Below are 24,530 nucleotides of genomic sequence, written 5' to 3'. Positions count from 1 at the left end.
TCTTCTTCTGAAACTGAGTTGTCAAGCAAAACTATTCCGTATTTCCATAATCTCTGATCTTACAATGAGATGAGCCCGTAGTTCAATCTCAAGTTGCTGCAACTCTTCTTTTTCTTTTACCACAATATGTAGTCTCTGAAGAATATCATTGCCCGAACTTCCATCAATAGTAATTGAACAGAAGTCAAGAGCACGCCAATACAAATGTTTTACTGGGTACTGCATTGTTTCTCTTCAGCCTAGTCTTGGCCTCATATGCAACAATGGCAGAAGCATTGTCAACATTAGATTATGAATTTCTAAAACTTCAGCTCTAGTATGTAATATTAATAGGTGGTAAAAAAACTTCAGCTCTAGTATGTAATATTAATAGGTGGTAAAAAAACTTCAGCTCTAGAGCTGAAGTTTTTATTTTATAACTGGAAGTTTCCCGGTTACTAAACAAAAACTTATAAAATAAAACTTCAGCTCTAGAGCTAAAGTTTTTATTTTATAACTGGCAAACTTCAGCTGAAGTTTCCGGTTACTAAACAAAAACTTATAAAATAAAACTTCAGCTCCAAAGCTGAAGTTCGCGAGTTACAAAACAAAAACTTCAGCTCTAGAGCTGAACTTCAGGCCCGGCTACTAAAATGCTGAAGTTTTGTGTGATTGCCTTTGCTACTTCAGCCCCGCATGCTGAAGTTATGTGAAAAAGCAGGTACGCTTGCAATTTTTTTTGCAAAGCGGGCACAGGTTAAAATATGGCATAAAAAGCGGATATAGATGCAAAGTAAACAGGAGCCGCTATCGCTCACCCGGCTGGATGTCAATCTGACGGATGGATAGGCGTAGCAGAAAAGAAAGGGTCATGCCCCCAATAATTTTAGGGTGTGTATTGGATAATCTGCTCACTATATAATAGCTCGCAAAACGCATTAGGCGATCGTGATACGAGGAAAGGTTACATATTTTTACATGATTTTCGAGTTTTTACATGTTAATTTAGATAATCTGAAGGTTAAAAACTAAACTTATTGAAATTTATAAAATTAAGGGAATGTCCCTTGCTCCACGGAGCCAATCGATCACGCAGAGAAACCTTTGTACGTGCCAATTATTAGTTTGCTTTGGATATCCCAAGAGAAAGGACTTAAAACGCAATTCACTGTTAATAAGTCAGAGGACCCATTTGAGAGGTATAGAAATACAGGGTCCAATTCAACGAAAAGAAATAATCTATTACCGGAAATTCCCCGCCTCGGCTCTAAAACCCTAGCCTTCTTCTCTTTATCACCTCCCTCTTAAAACCCTTTGCTCCATAACTCCTCTGCTTCTTCTCGAGATACTGTAACAGAGATGAAGGTTCCAAAGAAGAGTAGCCTTCAGAAAAAACTGCAGAAAGGTGTAAAGAAAGAAGAAACAGATAACTTATTGGAAAAGCAGAAAATTGAAGAGACGGTAGAAACAAGCAAAGAAGAAGAAGAAGAAGAAGAAGAAGCAGCAGCAGCAGAAGAAGAAGAAAATTCCGTAGAATCTCCTGTTGTCTCTGACGCTGATGACGAGGTAATAATTCCAAATCACTATTTAAGAAATCAAAGCTAACTATTTTCGGTGTACGTTTAACGTAAAAAGATTCAATTTTTATCATAGCAATAGTGGATTGCTTCTTTTTTCTTCTTCTCCTTGATGATTGAAAATGCCTCAAAGCTTCGTTGTAGCATGACTCTAAGCATTGGGTTAAGCTCCTGATACCTAAATTTAGTTAGCAAATTTGACTTAAAAAAGCTTCGACTCTTCTAAAAATATGGGTTGGCATCCTTTTTCCTAATTGTTGAAAATACCCTTCATTAAGTTGTAATATAATGGTAAGCACGGCAGAGCTTAGTTCAAGTGGCAAAGGGTGAGATTGTGACTTAGGTCACATGTTCGATCCTAGTATTTATAGCGGAGAAGGATAGATGTGTGGTTGTTAGAGGGGGGGGGGGGATTATCCCTGAGTTTCAAAGGCTGCGATTAGCTTTTGTAGTATAATGGTAAGAATTGGCTTGGTCTTTCAGCATCAGGGCTTAATTAACCTATTTTTGAATAGCAAGTAGGCCTTGTGTTGGTAATTGAGACAACCACATTATTCCCCTAATATATCTAAAGATTTGTTCTTAATTAATTCGGAGAAATTGATGATTCCGAGTTTGAATGCTGTGCATGATGGTTTCAGGTTTTCTCTGATGATGATGGATCACTAAGTGAATCTGGATCAGAAGATAGTCATCTATCTGGGGAAGAGGTACATGGTAATTTCCACTTTTTGTTAGGTTGGTGTAAGATAAGCTGGCATACATGCGTTCTCATTCATAGGATTGCAATTAACTGGAACTTTGTTTTATGCTTCAATTTTTACTAATCAAAGATGTTTTATACTTACGCTATGATTTTTCAAAAGGTTTGCTGCTTAATTTACGAGTGGCAATATTATGCTATTGTTCCAGGATGTTTTTGTATCAAGTGATGGCGAAGATTCTTTTGATGCCAAAAGTGACAATGTCAGTGGTAATGGTGCAAGTGGCAGTGGTAGAGATGATGTTGAACATGGGAAAGATGATGATGATGCTGGAAGCGATGACTCCCGCACAGTAGTTGAAGAAAGTGATTCATCCGAAGATGAGGTCTGCTTTTGATTTTTCTTTTTGGACTAAGAAACGGAAAGAGTCAAACAATAGCAGTATCGGTGAATCTAGTACTATTTTATCAATTTACATGTACACGTTCCTTTTTCCTTTTCTCTTTATTATTTATTACTTGCCCAAACAGTGCCATTAAAAGCCATCAGTTCATCGCTTAAAGCGAAGAAACGATGAACATCGAGGGGTTATCGGTTATCCGTTATCGTTATCGATTCGTGGGTGGAACCATGAGCTTCAAAAAAGTGTGTTTTTCAAATAATGACAGGCAAAGTGATCATAATAAGAAATGGTCGATTGTTGAATCTCAACTTCGAGTTTGATTATTACCATCATTATTGTAAATTGGTTGCTAAACTTAGTTATTATAATTGCTAGTTAATTTTTGATTTTATAACTTATCTGCTTCACTTCAAAGAAATATGAACTTCACTTCTCGCTTTTAGCTTCAAACGCCATGGACCTTGTCGGTTTTTATGCTTTTGGCTTTTAAAACCACTGTGTTGGTGTCCAAACTCCAAATGATAAAATAATACCCTGTTGGAACTTAAAAGATGATGCTACATGCTGTCCAGTTCTTTCATGCGTGGGTGGTCCAAGGATACCTTCGTCTCTGATGTTTCTGCTTACTTTTTGTAGATTGTGTCTTTCTATTCAATTAGCTTTTGTCCTGTCAGGTTGCTCCTCGTAATACAGTTGGAGATGTTCCATTGGAGTGGTACAAAGACGAGGAACATATTGGATATGACCTTGCAGGGAAGAAGATCAAGAAAAAAGAGAGACAAAACAAACTGGATTCATTTCTTGCCAGTGTTGATGATTCGAAGAATTGGTTAGTTAATAATTGTTAATAGGAGTCCTTACAAAAGAAATTATTCATAAAAGTGAGTGTTTAATACTGCATGCTTTGTTGATAATCACCTAAGCATTGTGTGTCAGACTAGTATGATCCTCCTTTTGGAATGTTAATAGTTCATGTCCCCTCTTTCGTTATTCACCATAGTTTGTAAGTTTGTACCCGGCTATTTAATGTGTAATAACTCACAAGAAAAGGGCAACCAAATTAGCACCTCATCAAGAAGGTTCCATTTCCTCTATGTGCTTCACTCTTCGTGTTATGTTACATAGCTAAGTCTCTTTTTCTCTAGTCTTGTAATCTGCAGATCCATTTTGTTTTGGTGTTTTTTCATTTTTCTGTATGTTGAATTCAGGCGTAGAATTTATGATGAATATAATGATGAAGAGGTTGAGCTCACGAAAGATGAAGTTAAGCTGGTCAAAAGATTGCTGAAAGGAAAGGCACCTCATGCTGATTTTGACCCATATGCGGTTCGTGCTCTGGAATTACCATTTTGCACTGGAGTGTCTAGGAGGGATACTTATTCTTGCCTTTATCTAACTCGTACTATTATTTTGTCTCTCTGTTCTGCAGCCCTATGTTGACTGGTTTTCCTGGGATGATTCGAAGCATCCTCTTTCTAGTGCACCAGAACCAAAGAGACGTTTTATCCCTTCAAAATGGGAGAGTAAAAAGGTAAGGTCTTTTGAGACTTCCTTTTATTTCTGCTTTATTTGCTCTCTGGTCTGGAGTAATGTTGGAAGTGTATAATCTGCTTTTTCACGATAACTAGCTTATGTAGTTTGTTCTTTTCTCCAATCATTGACTAGGTATCTTTTGTGGATATTACACTGATGCTATTGGAAGAATCTGTTTCTACTTTTCTGATTTAACTCGTCCCTGTCTTGATATAGTGTACATGTTGGTTTGTTTGCTTAATATATCACTTATAAGAATCTAGTTGTTCAGATGCATTTGTAAAAACTGACTTTCGGGAGAATATCAAAGTCACTGATTAGTTGATTGCTTTCTCGTTTTTTGCTCGAATCAAGTGTTACAGTAATGCAGTGCATGCAATCATGTGTACTAGCAGATATACTATTTTGCAAATATTCTTAGAAATATTATTGTCTAGTGTTCCTCTTGTTCTCTTCTCTTAATTCCAGTTCTTATAGTCCAATTCTCTCAAGATTGATGCTAACTTTTACATATCAAAAGCTAAATGCTAATTTTGTTACGTCCTTGCCCGAAAGCCCCAAATGAGGGCATATATGGTTACACAAAAGTAGAAGTAATTCCCTGTAAACTTGAGAATGACATTCTAGGTTTTCGCATACATGGTGTATTTTTGTGATTGATATTTGTTTGTGGTTTTCACGATCTGTGGTGTCTTTTTAACTTACAGGTTGTCCAGTATGTGCGAGCGATTCGAAAGGGACTTATAAAGTTTGACGAAAAGCCAAAGGAAGAGCCAAGTGCCTATCTCTTATGGGGAGATGATTCCACTGCAATAGATAGACAGGGGTTGGCATATATTCCTGCTCCAAAACCGAAATTGCCTGGTATGCAACCTGACCATCTTTTCTTGATGACGATTGTGTATATTATCTTTCCTGTGATGTAGGATCTTTTTGGTGTTTTCCCTTTTTGGGAGAAAGTTTACTGCCTATCTGCATATCTAAAAAACTGGCCTATTTTCAGGTCATGATGAGTCTTATAACCCTTCTTTAGAATATATTCCTACACAAGAGGATCTCAACTCATATCAGCTTATGTTTGAGGAAGACCGACCAAAGTTTATCCCAAAACGGTATTAGGTTTATTTGATTGTTTTATAGTGTACTCTGTACAGCTGTTATATTTTTTAATATCTTCATGCTAAGCTTGTCACTGCTTTAGGTTCACATCGCTGAGAAATGTTCCAGCATATGAGAAAGCTGTCAAGGAAAATTTTGAACGCTGTATGGATCTTTATTTATGTGCAAGAGTTCGGAAAAAACGTGTACGTGAATGATTTGATCCCTTCTCCCTTCATTTTGTCTTGCTATTGTTTATCTGGGTCAGACTATCACCTGGTCTCTTCTGCAATTAATCTCTCTTTATTTTGCAGATTAATATTGATCCCGAGTCTTTAAAGCCCAAGTTGCCAAGTAGGAAGGATCTCAGACCTTATCCAACGTCGTGTTATCTGGAGTACAAAGGTCATAAAGGTCCAGTTGTGTCAATTTCTACAGACTCTACTGGGCAGTGGATTGCTTCTGGTATGGTCTTTAGTCCTGGAATATTATGCATCTTTGTGGTAAATACTGTGATTGAAGTGCTTAGGTATTTTTGATTCGTACATGTGAAGGTTCAAGTGATGGGACAGTGCGCATTTGGGAGGTTGAAACTGGAAGGTGTATAAGGATCTGGGAGCTGGGGGAATCCGTCCGGCATGTTTCGTGGAATCCTATGCCTGAACGTCCTATATTGGCAGTCTGTATGTAAGTGGTTAACTGGAGCTTATGATTATTGTAGATAACATTGGTACAGATCTTAAATTGCTATCACATAAATATTGCAGGGGGGAAGATGTATATATTTTGAACAGTGGACTAGGCAATGCAGAAGAACAGAATAGTCTCGAAGAGCTTTTGAGTGTTGAAATACCATCAGCAGATGACTCTGGTCAGTTTCATTTGAAGAAGCCGAAATTTGTTTGAGGTTCATTACTCATTATGTTGCCTAACTCTTAATTGTTTTGCTTAGATCATGATAAAACCAATGTGAATTGGGTTCAAGATGATAAGAATGGAGGAATCAGGTTGAAGCACTTTAAGGTACCTTTCGTGTTCCCCATTGGATCTTTGTGATGGCTCAGGTATTAAAGTGATGATTACTATGAAATCCTCCTGTGTAGCTCAAATGTTTTTGTCTATGCAGACTGTTTCTTCAGTTGAGTGGCATCGGAAGGGCGACTATTTCTCAACTCTTATGCCCTCTGATATCCTTCATCTGATTTACATTATTGTCCTGATCTTCTAACTTGAATTCCAGTCTTCACCACCCCAGCCCATGTCTTGATGTGTTGCACTGTCTGATAAAAACTAAACTTTTTAGTCATCTGATGTGAAAAATAAAGCATGCTCTGTTAGTGCTATATGAATTTGTAAGTTCTAGTGGTGGTACTAACTTGCATGCCTTGTTAATGTTTTGGCAAATCATCCTTAGCATATCTGTGAGGGCTGTCTTCTTTCATTTCTTAAAGTAAACTGTTCTGTTTGTTTGGAATAGAAGAGATGTGGAAACAGAAAGATCAGGGTGGGATGGTGTTTGTGTGTTTATTGCCTCATTAACGTGAAACTTTGAGACTGTAGTTGGTTGATTGATGTCATTCCTTGACTCTTATCTACGCCAATCAAAAGCAGTTTTGATTCACCTGCTCTCAAAGAAACAGACTCAAAGAATACCATTCAAGCTTCATGGACTTCCAGTTTCAACTGCTTTCCATCCTTCTCGCTCTGCCTTCTTTATTTCGACGAAGAAAAATATTCGTGTTTATGATCTCTTGAATCAAAAGCTCATGAAGAAGCTAGAGACTGGTGTTCGTGAAGTCTCGTCTATTGCTATTCATCCTGGTGGTAGGTGGACGCTCTTTTGATAATCCTGACTGTTAGTTGCGGTACTCAACTTGTTAATAAGCTTTTTAAACTATGTGTGCAGGTGACAATCTTATTGTAGGGAGTAGAGATGGAAAACTGTGCTGGTTTGACATGGACCTTTCATCTCAACCGTACAGAGTTCTCAAGTATGTCCTTGCAATTGATATTTTTAAATTTTGAAAAGCTCTTCTGGACGTATCTTATTGGTTTTCTTATGTACTGTGTCTGGTGAATTAAAGCATGCGCCTATTGTGCATACAAGTTTTGTGCTGACAGCCTGACACATGTTAATTGTGCACACAGCAACACACAGTTTTGCCGTTATGCTAATTTGGTGTGTGGTTGTTTGACATTTACCTTTCATCTCAACCTTACAGAGTTCTCAAGTATGTACTTGCAATTGATTATTTTGAAAGTTCTGGACGTATCTAATGTTGCTTTTATGAAATCAGTCTAGTGAACTAATGTTTGCCTATTTGTGTTTTGTCCTGACGCATGTTAATTGGTGCACATAATTTGCGTTTCTGCTATCTTAATCTGATATGCTTGGGGGTAGGATCTTGTTTGAGTTAAGTTGCAAGCATTAGATGCCTCCAGGGCTTAGTTCAAGTGAAAAGATTAAGAGACTTGTGACTTAGGTCACAGGTTCGAGCCCTGCGCCATGCAAACTAAGGCTGATATTTAAGTGGAGAAGGGCAGGGCAGTTATCTCCGAGTTTCGGAAGCTGCGGTTGATCCTAAGGATTGGCCCCGGATTTCTCGGTCATTAAAATAAAAGGAAGTTGCAGGCATTAGATGTGTTATATTGAAAATATTCACTTGTTCTTCTCTAGTTCTCTGCAAATGTGATTGGTTAGTCTATTCATTCATTGCTCTAGTTGGTCCATAACTGCCCTTATATGGAGGTTGTTCCATGTTACAGTTGCCATTCGAAGGACATCAACAAAGTGGCCTTTCATCGCTCCTATCCTTTGTTTGCTTCGTCTTCTGATGATTGTACTGCATACGTTTTCCATGGCATGGTTTATTCAGATCTAAACCAGAATCCGTTGATTGTACCTCTGGAGATTCTTCGTGGTCATGCCAGTGAAAATGGAAGAGGTATGACCTTATTACCCTTTCCTTTCATCATATGACGATTCTAGTTTAGTCCCCAATCGCCATCCCATCTTACACTGGAAGAAAGAAGTGTTAATCTGATGAAGCTGCAGCAGTTAGTGCTCTTTAGGTTTTATTTATCCTCAAATGCATTTTGATACGATATGTTTGTCAATATAATAGTGTATTAGGAACTTTTGTCTGGTAGGAGCTTAACATCAGACAAGAGGGCCCTTTTGAGGTAAATTATTTTGCACTAAGGCCATAGAGGCATCTAGAGAAACAGCTAATGTTGATACAGAATAAGACAACTAGCAACAGAATGGTACAACTCAACCATGGACATCCTGGTATTTCGGAGGAAATACGCCAGATGGCTAAATTTCTCTTAAGGTTGATGGAGTTGAGATTTAAATTAAAGGATTCCCAAGGTGTTTTGGAAGTTAAATTAATCTGTGATGAAAATTGCCAGATAGGCAGATCTAATTTCAATATCATCTGTAAAGCAAAACCAATTTTACCTGTACTAGTTGGGTCAGATGGAAACACATGGCTAAATTCACTTTAAGATGACGAGGTCGAGATTTAAGCTTGAAAATATGCCAGATGGCTAAATTCACCTAAGTTGATGGGGTCGAGATTTTAATTCAAGGATCTCCAAGTTGTTTAGCAAGTTCTTAATCTAATCTCGAAATATGCCAGATGGCTTTATCCACTAGAGTTGATGGGATCGACAAAATTTTAGGATCCCCAAGTTTTGCAAGTTCTGAAACTAATATGTGATAATTGCAAGATATGCAGATCTAATTTCAATATCATTTGTAAAGCAAAGCCAAATAGATGGCTCATTATTAGCCAATGCTAGTTGGGTCTTGAGTCTTCAGTTTATCTCAAATGCAGCTATACCAAAGAAAAAGTGGATTTCATTCATATAGATGGCTTATTATGTTGATGGTAGTGGTCTCAAACACATGCTACCACTTTGTTAACATTTCTTGATTGCAACTGTCTTCAGGTGTCATGGACTGCAAGTTCCATCCTAGGCAACCATGGTTGTTTACTGCAGGTGCTGACTCTGTGATCAAGCTCTATTGTCATTAAGAAGATTACTCCAAAGTGGATTTGTTAATCTGAGAAGAGCATGACAGACATTGCACTGTATACATTGCTGTGAGGAAATTTGGGGAGTTGCCTGCTTGGGTGAAGGGAGGTTAAAGGTTTATTAGGAGCATCTCAAGCCATCTCTTGTTCTTTCTCAGGTAGGAGTGGGAACAATGATTCCACATATAGAGACTACAGAATTTGGCACTGTTTTGTTCGTATGATCATGGTGGTCACCTCTCTTGTGTGGGTGTGTTTCGATACAGATTCCCCTTAGCAGGCTTTCTAATGAGAGAAGAACTTGGTCCAAGTTATTTTCGTATCATCATTTTCTCTAGAGCTTATGGGGCATCTTGACGAAGTAGTGAGAGCACAACAGAGCCCCATTATTCTATACTTTAAGCTGAGTTATCACATATTCACATTTTTGTTATCTTGTACTTGTCATTTATGCATGGAAGAGATGCTATTTCGGTACTATTGGAAATTACAGTGGATCTTAAGAGTCATCTCCACTGTTGGCCGTTTTTGGAATGTTTTTTGACCTGATACAGTGAAACTTTTTGGTGATTACCTCTTCTAAAATAGTAGTTGGTGTTTTGTTGGACATTTTCTAACCTGTTTGGCTAGAATAATGAACTAACTCTTTTTAACAGTTCAAGATGGTGATATACTTTCCAAATTTTAGTGCTGGTATTTTGAATATCTTTTGGTATTTGCACTATGTACATATAAACATTATCCAAACTATTACTCTTGGTGGTGGTTGAACCTTTTTAAAAAATATATATATTTGTTGGTGACCATTTGATTTATCCAAGAGCTCAGGTTATTAGAGGGATGAGATCTTTAGCTTAAACAGTCAAGGTTTTGCATAGTCTACGCAAAACACATGAAAATATATAGTGAGCTCAGGCCTATTTTACTAAAGTATGGAAGTCTAAGAAGACACCACTCCCAAAATTCACATTAAAGTCATCGCAGTTTCACAACCTTCCCAACCAATCAAAAAATAAGTCTGATATACCTAACACTACAAGATGCCCACCGCCCCTAACATAACAAAAACCGGCAAAAAGGGCGAAGTAGTAAGGGTGTGTTTGGTACGAAAAAAATATTTTTTAACTTTTTTTATGTTTGGCTGGATTAAATATTTTGGAAAATATTTTTATTATGAAATTGGAGGAAAATATTTTCCATATCAAGAGGAGAAAATATTTTCCAAAACCTTCCCAACTCTCACCAATCCACTGCACACTCCCAACCCACCCACCCAACCCCGCTCCATGCCTACCCACCTCATCCCCCTCTCTAAAAAGGCTTTTTTTTTTTCAAATTTCAAATTTTTTTCCGCCACTCCCCAACCCCGCAATTTTTTCTTTTTTATAATTTTAAATTTTTGTTTTTTTCGTTTTTCTGGACCACCCAGCCTCACCCCACCAAACCCCACCACCACATGCCCCCACCTTGCACAATTTTTTTTTTACTTTTTTTTGTTTGTAATTTTTAAATTTCTGTTTTTTCGTTTTTCTGCACCACTCCCCCCCCCCCCCCCACCTCCCACCCCACCCCCGCACAATTTTTTTTTTTTGTTAATTTCAAAATTCTGTTTTTCGTTTTTCTGCACACCCCCACCCCCTCCCCTCCTCCCCTACCCCCCCCCCCCACACACACACACCCCTCCCGGAAAAAAGATATGAGTTCGGAAGTTTACGATTTAGAAACTACAAAATTTACGGGTTCGAAAGTTCGCAGTCTCGAAAATTTAGCGGTTTGAAAGTTTATAAAATTTGCGGGTTCGAAAAGTTTATGACTTCATGTTTATTGTATCTAAATTATTTATGAATACTCTTGAGAACGTTATTTTCCTTAATTTGCGTACGAAACACCAAAAAATGAATAAGATTACTACTTGTTTTCCAAGAGAACATTTTCCTCTATACCAAACATACCCTAAGTGATAAAATTGCAAAGAGCCAAAGCGCACGTAAGCTCACATATATAACTGGTATATATCACTGGGAAATGTGAAGGTTAGCCAAGTTAGTTATGGTCATGTAGTTATGGCTCACGATACGTGTAATAGGAGTATTCTTTCAGTTCTATTGCTGAGGAAGGATCGAATCATCAAATATAAATTCACCTCTCTTTTGATTATCTAAATTGTTGTTCGGATCCCAAAATCCTAGGCATTCCGTGTTTGAACATCTCAAATCGTCAGGGTCATCTTGATCCACAAACTGGGTATTGCAATTCCCTCTCCGGGGTGCCCTATCCAAATATTACAATATAGAATATATAGACTGAAAAATTAAATGCAGCGCAACTGTACAAAGTAGAGCTTACTATTTCCTTTTTTGGTACATAGGCAGCATATGATGAAGGCTTCACGCTAACTGAGCTAATCATGCTCCTACTTAGTCTGCTTATGACACAGACGCACCACTAAAAGAGAGTTGTGCAAACACTTCTACTGTAAGAGTTGAACTGCCGCAATTGCTGGGATCTTTTCCCTCAGTTTCTGAGTTACAGCCACACGAACAGTCATTACACCAGCTGCAGGACCTGTGATTCGAACTTTAACTATTGGCTCCTCAATTGCCACAAGTTCCAAACTGCCACCAGCTGCCCCAACGAGATACGGCCTTATCTCTTCAAGAACCTAATAGTTATAAATAAAAATCAATAAAGCAGGAAGATCTGCAGGAAAAAACAAAAAAACAAGCATAGCAATTGAACACACATTTTCTATATTGATCAGAGCTACTGAAAATGTGAGCAATGAAAATGAATCTAAGATGACACGTGAACATGAAGATGCCATAAATACCAGGTCTTTGACTGTGGCAGCTTTGAACCCGTGACATGCGCCTACCCAAACATCATGTGTTGCGCTCTTACCACTACATCAAAGCCCCACGGGCAACTCCATCATCCAAATATATCAATGAAAATCATGCAGAATTAAAGAATACCTAATCTTAAGCATCTCGAACAAAATAAATGACATGCAGAATTAAAGAATACCTAATCTTAAGCATCTCGAACAAAATAAATGACATGCAGTTACTTGTGTGTCTGGATAAATCTTATATTGGAGTCAGAAGCAACAATTTAATCATGTCACATCTGCCTTCCACTGTTCATTCAGGACGAGAAGTAAATGGAAATACAACCTACTATTCGATTCATGACTGGGTCAGCCTGAAGCAATGCCTCTTTCAACGCTGGATTTCATGTTAGAGAGTCACTAATAACAAATGCCATTGTTGACTTGCAGTTATTGCAAAAAGACTGGCACAGTATTGATAAGTTTTTCAAGTTGTATGGATATAAACCAAACTTCAAGTCTAATAGAGGAAAAAAGGTAGCTGCATGTTCGGGTGAAGGCTTCTGTGGCCAAATTAATGAAAAATGAACACAATCAATCTTATGCAGCAGCCCTAGACTAACCATGGAGTAGTATGGTCAGGTCTTGGCACTAATACAGTAGACTCAAGTACATGGTCAGCCTATCAAGGAACGGAATTTAGCTGGTTCAACCAACTTTGAAAGTAAAATGGCCTGTTTTTCTTATGGGCTACGTACCTATGCATGACAACTAACTTAACTGGTTGAGAAACCATAGAATCCAATATCTCTTTGGATGACGACGAACGGACGAAGTAATTTAGGACATGACTTAATTTGTCCACAATGTGTTGAAGATCATCTAGTTCAAGTTTACAGTTTTGGAAGGACTGTACCAGTTGTATGTGCAACATATAAATAACAGAGAGAAGCATCTACCTTCTCTATGTTTTCTTCGTTAAGCTCAAGGCCAGTTTCTTCATCTGGTACTGCTTCAACAGCAACAATTTCTGGGATCTTTTCCATCAACCGACGCTCAATTCCCAATTTCATCGTCGTGACAGAACTTGGACAGGAGCCACAAGCTCCTTGTAGTTTTAGCTTAACAACATTGCCATCAATTTTGTGCAATGCAACATTTCCTCCATCTGCAATCAGATATGGTCGAATTTCATCCAGCACACTCTCAATGTTTTCTGCAGTAAGTGGTAACTCTTCTACTGCTGAATTTGGAGTTGCAACAGCTTTTACAACTGCACCAAGAGCCAACAAGCAAATCATTTCAGATTCAACATAAAGCCGATAAATATTTATTAGCAAGGCGGAAACTACTACCGACAGCACTTAGTATGTATGTCATCGAACTAAGAACAGAAGCATTGCGATCTAAGCTTAAAAACCAACAAGCAAAGCTAATAAGGAACCCTTGCTATCCTATCTGCATATCAAATAGAAAAGATAACTTTAGGGCCTTTTGATTTCCGAGACTTTTCTGATAATCTAAATAAGTGATTATCGGAAAATTCATTACAAACTAATCGATTTCAATAATATAACAGTTGGTTATTTGCCAAATACAAAAGCTAAAATCTTTTAACGTATTGGTTCTGACCATATAACTGATTTAAGAAAAAATTCCGATTAAAAGAGGTAACAAGCTCAACAGGGCCCCGTATGATTTGACTCGAGTACAAGCTAATAATTTTCAATAAAATAAAATAAACCAAATTCGCTAAATAAATGTAGTTCTTTTTGGAGCTGGTTCTTATCACAAAACTGATTTAAGCACAATTCCCGACTAAAAAAAGGTAACGCGATGACTAAATATGTACCAAATTATTTGATTAAAGCTAAATCAATTTGACACTTGTTATGAAATTCCTAAATAAAAAAATTGTATTCATTAAGGTAATACAAATACAGAAAACGACAAGGTAAACGGAAACAGAAATCACACCTTGCTGCCGTGAAGCACTACGGACGGCACGCGATGAAGCATTACGCCTCGTCAACACGGAAAATCGAGTTCCAAAGAAGCCGGAAATCTGCAAAACAAAAGCAGATAATTAAGAGAATCGAAAAGGACAGAAATTGACAGTAAAACAACAGATTTACAATAAGAAGCAAAAAAAGGGCATACCTTGAGAAGAGGAGGAGGCGGAAGAAAGAGAGTGGTGGTAGAAGAAGAAGGAGAGCATGAGGAAGATGAAGATTCTAGGGTTTGGAAGCTTCTAGAAGGGTATGAAGAACAGGTAGATGGAGGATTCAATAGCATAGCTGATTGCATCTCTTTTTATCTTTATTAAAAAAACTTCAATCAACAAACTCAAATTCAGCAACTGAAAAAGTATATAATCAAACTGATGATTGATTTTCTTTTTGTTGTGAATTTTCACAAAAATCCAGTTTGATTGCTTTCTCTTGAGTTTCTCACTTCCTGTCTTGTTTTTCCTTTTCTCCTTTTTAGTGGACCGGAAATTGATTTCTTATTTGGGTGTGTCAATCCGTTTTTGTCTTGCTCTGAATTTTATAATTGCGTGAATATCATTAATTTATTAATTTTTTCTTTTCTTAAAAGAAAAATGGTCGTGCCCCCCCCCCCCCCTTCTTTGTGAGTACTTTATTTTTCTGAAAATGTAAGCGTAATATTTTTTATTTGTCTATATAAATTTCATTATTTTCCAACTCTTGTTTTAGTTAGCATCGGAATAGAAATTATTACATTCTCATAAATAAGTATTTCAATATTTGAAAAACAAAAGTTTTATACTCGTCCTTCTAATTTTTGATTAACCATACCCGGAGCAAATCAATTTGGTTGTAAATGATTTGGGCATTGAGCTTTCTTAATGTGTTATTCCAATTTTTTTGTGGTTGGTAGTGTTTCTTATGGTGCTAATTAAAATTTTAAACTTGTTATCGGAAAACTAAATAAAATACGTCTATATTAAAGCAAATGCAAAATTATTCAATATATATCAAAGAGGAATATTGATGAAGTTACTCATATATGAGATGCTTAAAGATTCCACCCTATTGCTGATTTATATTGTCGTTTTGAATCTTTATTTTTCAGTTGTCATCGCTATAAACATTACATTACAATTATAGTTGCAATTTTTTCATTTTCTTTTAAATTGCATCTTTTTGTGTGTGCGCGCTTTTTAAGTCAACATTATGGCTTCCATCACCGCTGCTCCACATGCATTAATTTGCTCGATTAAAATGCTAATTTCTGGATATATACTACTATTTCCAATTCCCGGCAGTAATCTCTAAACAAGTACATGGAGTTTATTATTATCGAAATGATTTAAGCTGTATACACTCCTGTTATAAAAAAATCAATAAAGTTAATTATATTCGAAGTTAACAAAAATTCATATAATAATAGAATTTCAACATATCCTAGGCTAGCCGAGCTGCTGAGGATGCTTAATTGACAGCACCCCATTCGTATATCCGGCCTTTTTAGCGAACACGTTTTTCTTCCCAAAGTGCTGGTCATTATTTATAAATAAAAATTTGAGATTATTTATAAAGTAGTTAATTTCAAAATCATAATGCTTCCAAAATCAATAAAAAACTTGTTTGACCAAAAAGTATGGAACCTTTGGTTTAACCAATATTATATAAGTAGATAACAGGTAAATTCTAGTTAAAGATAATAACTTCTAGATCCGAAAATGTGTTTACGAGGATAGTGTGGGTGTTAGTTAAAACAGATTTAATGCAATATACATTAAACGATATGATCATAAATGAGAGAAGAATAATGATAAGCAATAAATATATTAAATGACACTAGATGTAAATAGAGAGAATGATTCACCCAATATTGAATGAAGTGAATGATTCCTCTTTCTGAGAATAATGTAAGACAAATGAATATGGGAATAAAGGAAGCTTTCTCGGATCTGATGCGGGAAATGTGGAATAAACAACAAATCGAATCTCTTTGGAAAAATAATGTTTGTATTATTCTTGAGAGTCAACTTTTCAAGAGAGTTCTCTTATCATATAGAATATTACATGTCCCTTTCTTCTTTCTACCTTTCTATTTATATGAGACATGCCTCCAACCTAACCTAAAGTACAGGTACAGAGGATATCCAATGGAATATTCTCCTAAATATCTTATTACAGAACTAGCCGTTATTTGCAAAATTGAACATTCGACCTCGGCCCCGATTAACAGCTCGCTAGTAAGTTCCTTTAATCTTGTGTACGACCTCGGCCTAATCGCCTCTTAGTAACTTATCCTTGTGCCAGGTTCCCTTAGTTAGATTCTGACCCATACAGTTAGTCCCTCCGCATGTCGAAATTTTTTGGACGAGCTCGGTGGGTGGACTTCGCTTGTTGCAATTTGAGAAATTTGGGCATGTAGGTCGAGTAGTAACGTTTTTACGGTGTGGTGACGACGTGGCGCTTCGAGATCCACATTTGGCCGTTATGTCAGTTTGAAATGACGTCATAACATCATGCGTCATTATGGCGCATGTTCTCAATATGTTACATTGTTTCCCGTGCTCCTTTCATTTTGAAATTAATGTGGCAGCATTTTGCATCCTCGATTAAGGGTCGCCGTAGAAGGAGTGGGCGATCAGAGGCAGCTGAGGTCATTCCAAGGAGTGATCCGTCAACATCAAAGCGCGTTGACGTACCTTCACCTGCCGAAGAGAGGGGGGAAAATATGGTCGTAGATGGTGATAAGTCCGGTTCCGACGTCGACCCCGAAGAGATACGGATGTTTGATGAGGGGCTGACTTGGGTAGAGGTGAGAACAGAAGGATCTACTCTTGCTATCGTCATTCCCCTAGGCTACAACTTGTTGACGAACACAAAGAGCGTAGTTGTCACGACCCAAACCGAAGGACCGCGACGGGCACCCGGTGCCTTACTCAACCGAGTACCAACGTAACATATCTTTCTTATCATACTATCAGGGGTAAATAAGATAGAAAACATGTCATGAGATAACAAGAATAAAACATAATGGAATACTCAACATATGATGACCGAACATGATATACAAACTTATACATGTGATATACGGGCCTATAAGGCCGACATGACCATTTGTAAACTCAAGAGATAGGCCGACAAGGCCATACAAGTATCCATACACCTGACATCTGTCTACAAGCCTCTAAGAGTACATAAAATCATAAAGGTCGGGACAGGGCCCCGCCATACCAATCAATACATATCCAAAGCATACTGACCAAATAGGCAACTCCGGAGCAAGTGGAGTACACCAACACCTTCGCTGAGCTGATAGCCTACTAGGAGGAATGTCAACCTGTCTATCGGGACCTGCGGGCATGAAACGCAGCGTCCCCAGGCAAAAGGGACGTCAGTACGAATAAAGTACCGAGTATGTAAGGCAAGAAAGCATAAACAAGATCAGTAACGTAAAGAGAGATAGAGGAGATACAACCTGTAACATCTGAGTGCCTCTGGGGACTACTGACATGAAATGCATAATACATATATATACATAAACTTTTAAAAACATACGCCTCTGTGGGCATCATCATCATCATATCATACCCGGCCTCAAAGAGGACTCGGTAAAAACGTACCCGGCCATCATAAGGCTCGGTAGAATCGTACCCGGCCACGTGGAGCTCGGTAAACCCAACTGATCAGTGGTTGCACAATAGGTGCCATACCCGGCCGACTATAGCGCGGCTCGGTAGAGTAAAGTAGATACATATATAATGCATGCTGGACTCATGGAGTCACGTTCTAAACCTTTTGGAGTGACATAAGGTCATTGCACCATCGATTAACATTATGGACATCATACCATCAATATGAACTTCACTAGGACTCAAGGATCATATATACTTTCTTGGAATAACTTTGTAAGGAAAGAATAACATGGACAACCTTAGTTGCTAGGAGTAGATTCATTATGAAATAGCGTATCGTTTATGTTCGTTTCACTTTAGATCATGCCAAAAGAATGAAGGAAGAGCCTTAACATACCTTAAACATGTTGAGTCCTTAATACCTTCTAAGCAACTCTTCAAACAAGTCAACTCGATCTATCATAGCATAAGGAGATTCAAAATCAGTGTTGAGCAAAGGCTAAGTCTGTAACTTAAGCTAGTAGCTCGTCTACGTAAATTCGGGCAGCATCTCCCTTGTAACAAGGGCCTCCTCCAATACCATATACCAACAACAACAGCCAGGGAAGTCCAGCAACCTATAAATATCAATAACAAGACACCATATAACAACAACAAGTCACAACTACTTCACGACGAGCGGCAAGCTCCGATTGGAATCCGTATAACCCATATCACCCCTTATAGACTTCTTACATTAATTTAACAGTATCATTAACATGATAATGAAGTCATTCATCAATGATTCCATCCTTATACCATATATTTATAACAAAGGAAACAATCCTCAACTCCAACTATCTTCAATTAGTAGCTTTATTCACTAGTTGATGTCTACTCCATCCATTTAACTTAATCAACATCAAGATAACCTTAAGCACATGCAAGAAGACAATAAACACAACTCCTATAGTAACTTCAAGTCGAAATCCAAGTTATATTCAGCTCACAACAACCCTCAATAGCAATACAACACCATAGAAGTAACTTAAGCTAATCCAAGTACTATCTTGTAGTTTATCATCCTAACAACTTAACCAACATACAAGCAAGCTTAATCACAATTAGTTGGCTGTTATACTTACCTTAGACAGCAGCAACAACTTGGAATTTCATCCAAATACAGCCCACAACAATCCTCAATGACAACACAACCTCAAAGAGGTGTTGTTCTTCACTAGAGCTAAGTTTTGATGTTGAGATATGGTGTAATCACTTTGGAATCACTTCAAACACTTGTGGAATCTGTTTAGAAGGGTTAGGAGAAGTTTGGAGACGAAGTTGAGTTGAAAATAAGTGAAAAATAGGCGTCCAAATCGTTTATAAAGTGAAGTAGGTCGACCACCGCCTAAGTGGGTCCCATTGGGAGCTGCTTGCGCGGTCTCGCGAAAATGCGAATATCTCTCTACTCCGATGTCGTATTGACGAATGGTTTAATGCGTTGGAAACTAGACTCGTAGATCTTCAATTTGATATGTAGATCATCCATTTATGCCAAGCATATTGGGAGAAAAGTGCATCTACATTTGACCTAAATTTCAGCACATTATAAATGCAACTTGTGATGATCTTTGCTAACTTTTGTTCCATAACTCGTTTGACTTAAAAACATAACACACGACTATCATACGACTACAATAACTCATAAATTAACCTCCTCATCATGTTAATCACCCTAGTCTCACCCCAAAAGAATATGTTATAACATTCCAAACTTGTCGATTTTTGACGAAACTTATTTTCTTCAATTCGTTTAGCGACTAAGCTTTCCAACCCTTTTGGTACTTGTTATTCATGATCTTAAATATTTGTAACCTCCAAGGTAACATGATTAACTTAGTTTATTTGCTTCCAAATATAATCTCATTTTCGAGCTTACATCAATGACTTACGACGTACTCTCACGTATGAAAACTTGGGGTGTAACAGTAGTTCCTTCTTTGCTTCCTCTTTGTACTGGCGCTGAGAGCAGGACCTTACAGACATTCAAGGATGCCGATCTGTCGTTAGGCATATCCCAAATGGCTTTGAGGTTAAGTTTTCGGGTTTTCGTACCCTTTTTTCCTGTCTTTTCCAGTGTGTGTTTTTGGTGACTTTGCCTTTTACCTGTTCATTAGAACCTCATTTTGGAGACTGAATGCTCCCGCACGAGAAGAAGATGGCTTTGTTCAAAAGGATGGAGTCTAAGTATAAAGAGTACTGTGCCAAGCATCGTGAGTTGTGCCGCCGATTCGGCGCGGATAGTAAATTCCAGTCTCTCAAGGACGAGCTGAAGCAGAAGGACGATGAGCTCGTGAGAGTCATCAGCAGATGTAGAGAGCTTGGGGGAGCGCTTAGGGCCAAGGACGGTGAGCTCAAGGTGAGCAAGGGGGTTGCGGCTGAGTGCGTCGATCTTCAATCTCAAGTAACATCCATGCGGGTGGAGCTTGAGCAGAGTTCGATCAGGGCCAATGACTTGAGTGATGTGTTGACTGGAAAGGCGGCAGAGTTAGAGAGAGCCGAAGAGGTTAGGACGACGGCTTTGGCGAAGGTGGCGGCACTGGAGTAGGCCATCCGCATCCTTAGATATGAAAGGGCGAGTGAAGCGGAAACGACCGTGCTCAGGGAGACACGGCTTGATGAGCGAATTGGTGGGCTCGAGAGAGAGGTTTCAAGCCTTAGTGATCATGTTGTAGCTCTTGAGGCCGAGAAGGTGCGACTGTTGGCCCGACCGTCCTCCACTCATACTTCTGCTTTTCGCGACGTTCTGCGGCACTTATACGAGATGTGGATCCACGCCGAGGCTTAACTGGACATTCTTAAGAACTTGATGACGGCGGGTAAGGTTCTTGAGGCCGACTTTGAGGATGCTCGTGTCAAGGCGCGAGCAACTAGGATTGCTTGTGGTTATGACCCAGCTACTTTGGGGATCGGGGACCGGCGAGGAGGATGAAGAATTGGATGAGCTCGAGCAGGATTCTTGGTACGAAGAGGATTATCCTCAAGGCGATGGCGGAGATGGTGTTGTTGGGCCGGGTGGTGAATAATACCGGTCAGGTCGTTCCGCGTTCTCTTAATTTCTTTCTTCTCTTTTTTTTTTTCGTAATTTTGTAGGCGTCTCTTTAGCCCTTGTAAAGGATATGTTTTTTATTTTCGAAGTATGAAGTATTGTCTTGCTTGTTCGTCTTTGAATTGCTTGGTCGTGTTTCTAACGTTATGGTCGCTTTTAGTCGTGTTGATTTTGATTTCGGCCATGGCCGAGACTGACATGCTAATTTGAACGTAGTCGATTGCAAGTTAATTCCTTCGAGGTCGCATGTGAGTTAGTTCGATTGAGGTCAAATGTCGCTTTAATTAATTTGAACAAGGTCGAATGTGAGTTAATTCGAGCAAGGTCGAATGTCACTTTAATTAATTCAAACAAGGTTGAATGTGAGTTAATTCGAGCGAGGTCGAATGTCACTTTAATTAATTCGAACAAGGTCGAATGTGTTAATTAATTCGAATGAGATTGAATGAGTCGATTCAAGCGAGGTCGAATGTTGACTCGTAGTTAATTCGAACGAGGTCGAATGTGAGTCGATTCAAGCGAGGTCGAATGTTGACTCATAATTGATTCGAACGAGGTCGAATGTGAGTCGATTCGACCGAGGTTGAATGTTGATTCGTAGTTGATTCGAACGAGGTCGAATGTGAGTCGATTCGAGCGAGGTCAAATGTGAGTCGATTCGAGCGAGGTTGATCAATCCCAACTATGCCTTATAAAAAAGACTAAGCGGTCATTGCAAATATAATCTAGTCTACAAGTCCGGAGTCGAATCCCATAGAGAACTAAAGCTTAGCTACAGTTTTTCAATATCGCTAAGAAATACAAGTCCAAATAATTTCCTAATTATAAGATTTATTTTTATCTAATTAACTAATAAATACTAGAAAGCAGTAAAACTATCAATTAACAAGGACAAGGATTTGAGAGAAGATTAAGGAGGTCTAGAGTTATGATTTTCCCTATTGTCGGAATCCTTTCCGCTACATTTCCTATAAATTTGTCTAAGTTTTCTCTACCGATCATGAGCGCTTTGAGTGTTGTAATTCTCTCCCGAGTAACTATCACAATTTACTAGACATATTCTCCCGAATTACGCTAGTTGTCATTAAGTACGACTCACTCGGATTGCACCAAGGTTTCATTATCCCTAATCCCACCTTTAAACCCTCCGTATTGATCCCTTATATACGTTAGGAGTGATGTTATTCAACAACTACCTAAATATGCACTCTCTCCCGAGTAATACACACTAAATAAGTACAGTCGATTGAGAGCTCTTCAACCAACCACAATAATAACGTAGTTGAACAAATAGAGAAGATACTATAACAAATCTATATTAATGTAACAGGAAAATCATCCTCCAATAGGTTCCATCAAAAACCTAGATAACAAATTAGCTATTCATAATAGTATGCATAACTACAACCTTAGAATTCATAACCAATAATGGAAAATAGGAAGAAGGAAGTGAAAAACTCATAGAAGAATCCTCTACCTTGCTCCTAGTGTGTTCTTGCCTCCTTAGGTCGAATCTCCGGTCTTCACGGCGCCTCCGTGCTCTCCCTAGGTCTTAAGTTATATCCAAACTCGATCTCTCCCTCTCAAAAGTGGTATTTTTAGGTCTATTTATATGTGTAGGAAAAGACCTAAACGTGTAGGCCAAGTCCTAGTCAAACCACGAGACAAAATAAGTCTTCAAAATTTGGATTGGACCTGGCGTCGCCAGCCTAACACCAGCCTCAGCCTGGCCTTTGGCTGGCCTCGCCAGGCTAAAGCCTGGTTCAGCCTGGCTTTTGGCTGGCCTCGCTAGGCTAAAGCCTGGTTGAGCTGGCTTTTGCCTGGCCTCTCCTTTTTCACTGTTATCGAGCACACTTTCAATATTTATGTATCCCTTTTGCTCTACTTTCATCTTCACTTCACCTACATATAAAATAGACTCCTTTACGCGCAAATAAAGTGTAATTTATCATTAAAGCATATAAAATGCAAGGCAAATAATGTACGAGACTATGGAATTATAGTCACACATAAATATCCCACAATTAAACATTACTCGTCCTTGAGCAATCAAACTACACTTATAGACACAACTTTTTAAAGCAATTCCCCTAACTCATCACACCAATAATCTTTAAAATAGACTAAGCACAAGGGTGTAACATCTTCACATCAAGATTTGACTCGCAAGTACCATGCATTAGTCATAACTCACTTACTTACTCTAACATGGAGGTCAATGACATTGTCTTTCCTTCATGAATCAAGTGACCTCACAATACAAAAGATAGTAATTCCACACACACAATAAAATTCAAGAACAATTAGGAACTCAAGATAGAAAGAATTCACTCGCTCTCAGAAATAACATTCATATGCCACAAAAGATGCACTATAGGCTTGCCTGTAGTGTACTACTCTACTGATCGAGTTCATTCAGTCTAGGATCAAGTAGGACTTTATTTGGTTGTAATGTAGGCTACGGGTCGGGTAGGATACATTTGGATATAAAAGTGAATATACCTCCCTAAGCATTTTAATACATATACTTTAACATTCAAGCCCATACTTATGTCAAACCAAAACTCCACCTTCACCTCAATGTATATTAACTCCATATTTCTTTAACCACAATTACATCAAGAGCCACCACCTATCAAGGAATATTTTTTTTCACAACAATACAACTATTTTCTTTCTTTCTTTCTTTATTTTTTTCAATTCAAGTGGCTCTTACTTTTTTTAACACAGTGCACCTTTTTTCTTATTTCATTAGTTCCACTCAAAAGCCAAACCAACTACCCCACACTTTAACTTTTACAAAGTTCATAACAATTCAAGTGCTCATGAGAGGTGAAAATGTTCAAATAAATGGTTAATTCAAACAAATGGGTGAGGCTTGTAATGTGGTTGCCAAAACATGATTACATGCTCAAAGGGATTAACTATGATACATAAAAATTAGGCGGGTAAAATATACATATCTGGCTCAACAAAGAAACGCCTATATCACTTTCAAGACTGAACAAAACTATTATTTCGCTTTACAAACACACGGGGCAAGTTCTAGACATCAAATGCACGTACAAAATAACACAAAACCTTACATACACATGGCACATAACTCATTCAGGATTGGTTTTTATCAAGACACTCTAGTCAAAGCAGTTAAGCAAATTTAAGATCATATGATTTAAGGGCCTTATACAAGAGTAAAAAACTGAGCCTAAGCGTCACAACCAAAGGACTCACTATTCTCAAGGCATAATAAAGTTAAGAAATATCGCTTCAATTCAATTCATCTCACACTAGCTCCTACTCCTAAAAAATAAAACTAACTACACCCGGTTCAAACAAAACCCTTGAAAAAGAATCGCGACACAAAGAAAAAATAAGGGGGAATTACTACACTACCTACAATCTTCTTTTTTTCTTTTTTAGACTTACAACCCTCAAGAAAATTGTCTAATAGATCCATCGTCGGGAAAAGTCCAATTTTTTTTTTTAAAAAAATTATCAATTAAACTAACACAGCTAAAGTAGCATAAAAAATCACTCAAACAATCTCCTCACCCCACACTTAAAATTGTGCATTGTCACCAATGCACACCATACTAATAAAAGGGTAAAAGAAACTCTCCGGTAGGCCAAAAGCCGAAGCACTAGCAGCTCATAGGGT

The 24,530-nt window shown here is 38.1% G+C and overlaps 2 protein-coding genes across 2 annotated transcripts; one reads left to right on the top strand and one right to left on the bottom strand.

Annotated features, from left to right (window-relative positions):
- On the top strand, positions 1,173-10,019 carry LOC109227140 (ribosome biogenesis protein BOP1 homolog). Its single transcript, XM_019392173.1, has 18 exons — positions 1,173-1,545; positions 2,198-2,266; positions 2,469-2,645; positions 3,338-3,492; positions 3,872-3,989; positions 4,093-4,194; positions 4,904-5,060; positions 5,200-5,308; positions 5,398-5,500; positions 5,609-5,759; positions 5,849-5,981; positions 6,062-6,165; positions 6,247-6,317; positions 6,421-6,481; positions 6,891-7,118; positions 7,201-7,285; positions 8,061-8,239; positions 9,252-10,019. Exons 1-18 carry the CDS (start codon positions 1,339-1,341, stop codon positions 9,335-9,337), a joined length of 2,295 nt encoding a protein of 764 aa, XP_019247718.1. The 5' UTR covers positions 1,173-1,338; the 3' UTR covers positions 9,338-10,019.
- Positions 11,462-14,694, bottom strand: LOC109227139 (nifU-like protein 2, chloroplastic). The gene is made up of 4 exons (XM_019392172.1): positions 14,328-14,694; positions 14,145-14,232; positions 13,127-13,440; positions 11,462-11,999 (listed from the first exon to the last, which is right to left on the bottom strand). Exons 1-4 carry the CDS (start codon positions 14,472-14,474, stop codon positions 11,808-11,810), a joined length of 741 nt encoding a protein of 246 aa, XP_019247717.1. The 5' UTR covers positions 14,475-14,694; the 3' UTR covers positions 11,462-11,807.

This window comes from Nicotiana attenuata, chromosome 6, assembly GCF_001879085.1.
Source record: "Nicotiana attenuata strain UT chromosome 6, NIATTr2, whole genome shotgun sequence".
Taxonomy (NCBI): Eukaryota; Viridiplantae; Streptophyta; class Magnoliopsida; order Solanales; family Solanaceae; genus Nicotiana; species Nicotiana attenuata.
Note: the sequence above shows the minus strand (reverse complement) of the source record. Positions and strands in the feature narration are given on the sequence as shown.

What these genes read in the sequence shown, in the direction of transcription:
- LOC109227140 (XM_019392173.1), top strand. Translation starts at nt 1,339, where the DNA reads ATGAAGGTTCCAAAGAAGAGTAGCCTTCAGAAAAAACTGCAGAAAGGT. An exon ending in TGGGCAGTGGATTGCTTCTG is followed by an intron (nt 5,760 to 5,848) that starts GTATGGTCTTTA and finishes GTACATGTGAAG; the next exon opens with GTTCAAGTGATGGGACAGTG. An exon ending in CTCAACTCTTATGCCCTCTG is followed by an intron (nt 6,482 to 6,890) that starts ATATCCTTCATC and finishes ACTCTTATCTAC; the next exon opens with GCCAATCAAAAGCAGTTTTG.
- LOC109227139 (XM_019392172.1), bottom strand. Translation starts at nt 14,474, where the DNA reads ATGCAATCAGCTATGCTATTGAATCCTCCATCTACCTGTTCTTCATAC. An exon ending in CGCCTCCTCCTCTTCTCAAG is followed by an intron (nt 14,233 to 14,327) that starts GTATGCCCTTTT and finishes TTTGTTTTGCAG; the next exon opens with ATTTCCGGCTTCTTTGGAAC. An exon ending in TAGTGCTTCACGGCAGCAAG is followed by an intron (nt 13,441 to 14,144) that starts GTGTGATTTCTG and finishes CTCTTGGTGCAG; the next exon opens with TTGTAAAAGCTGTTGCAACT.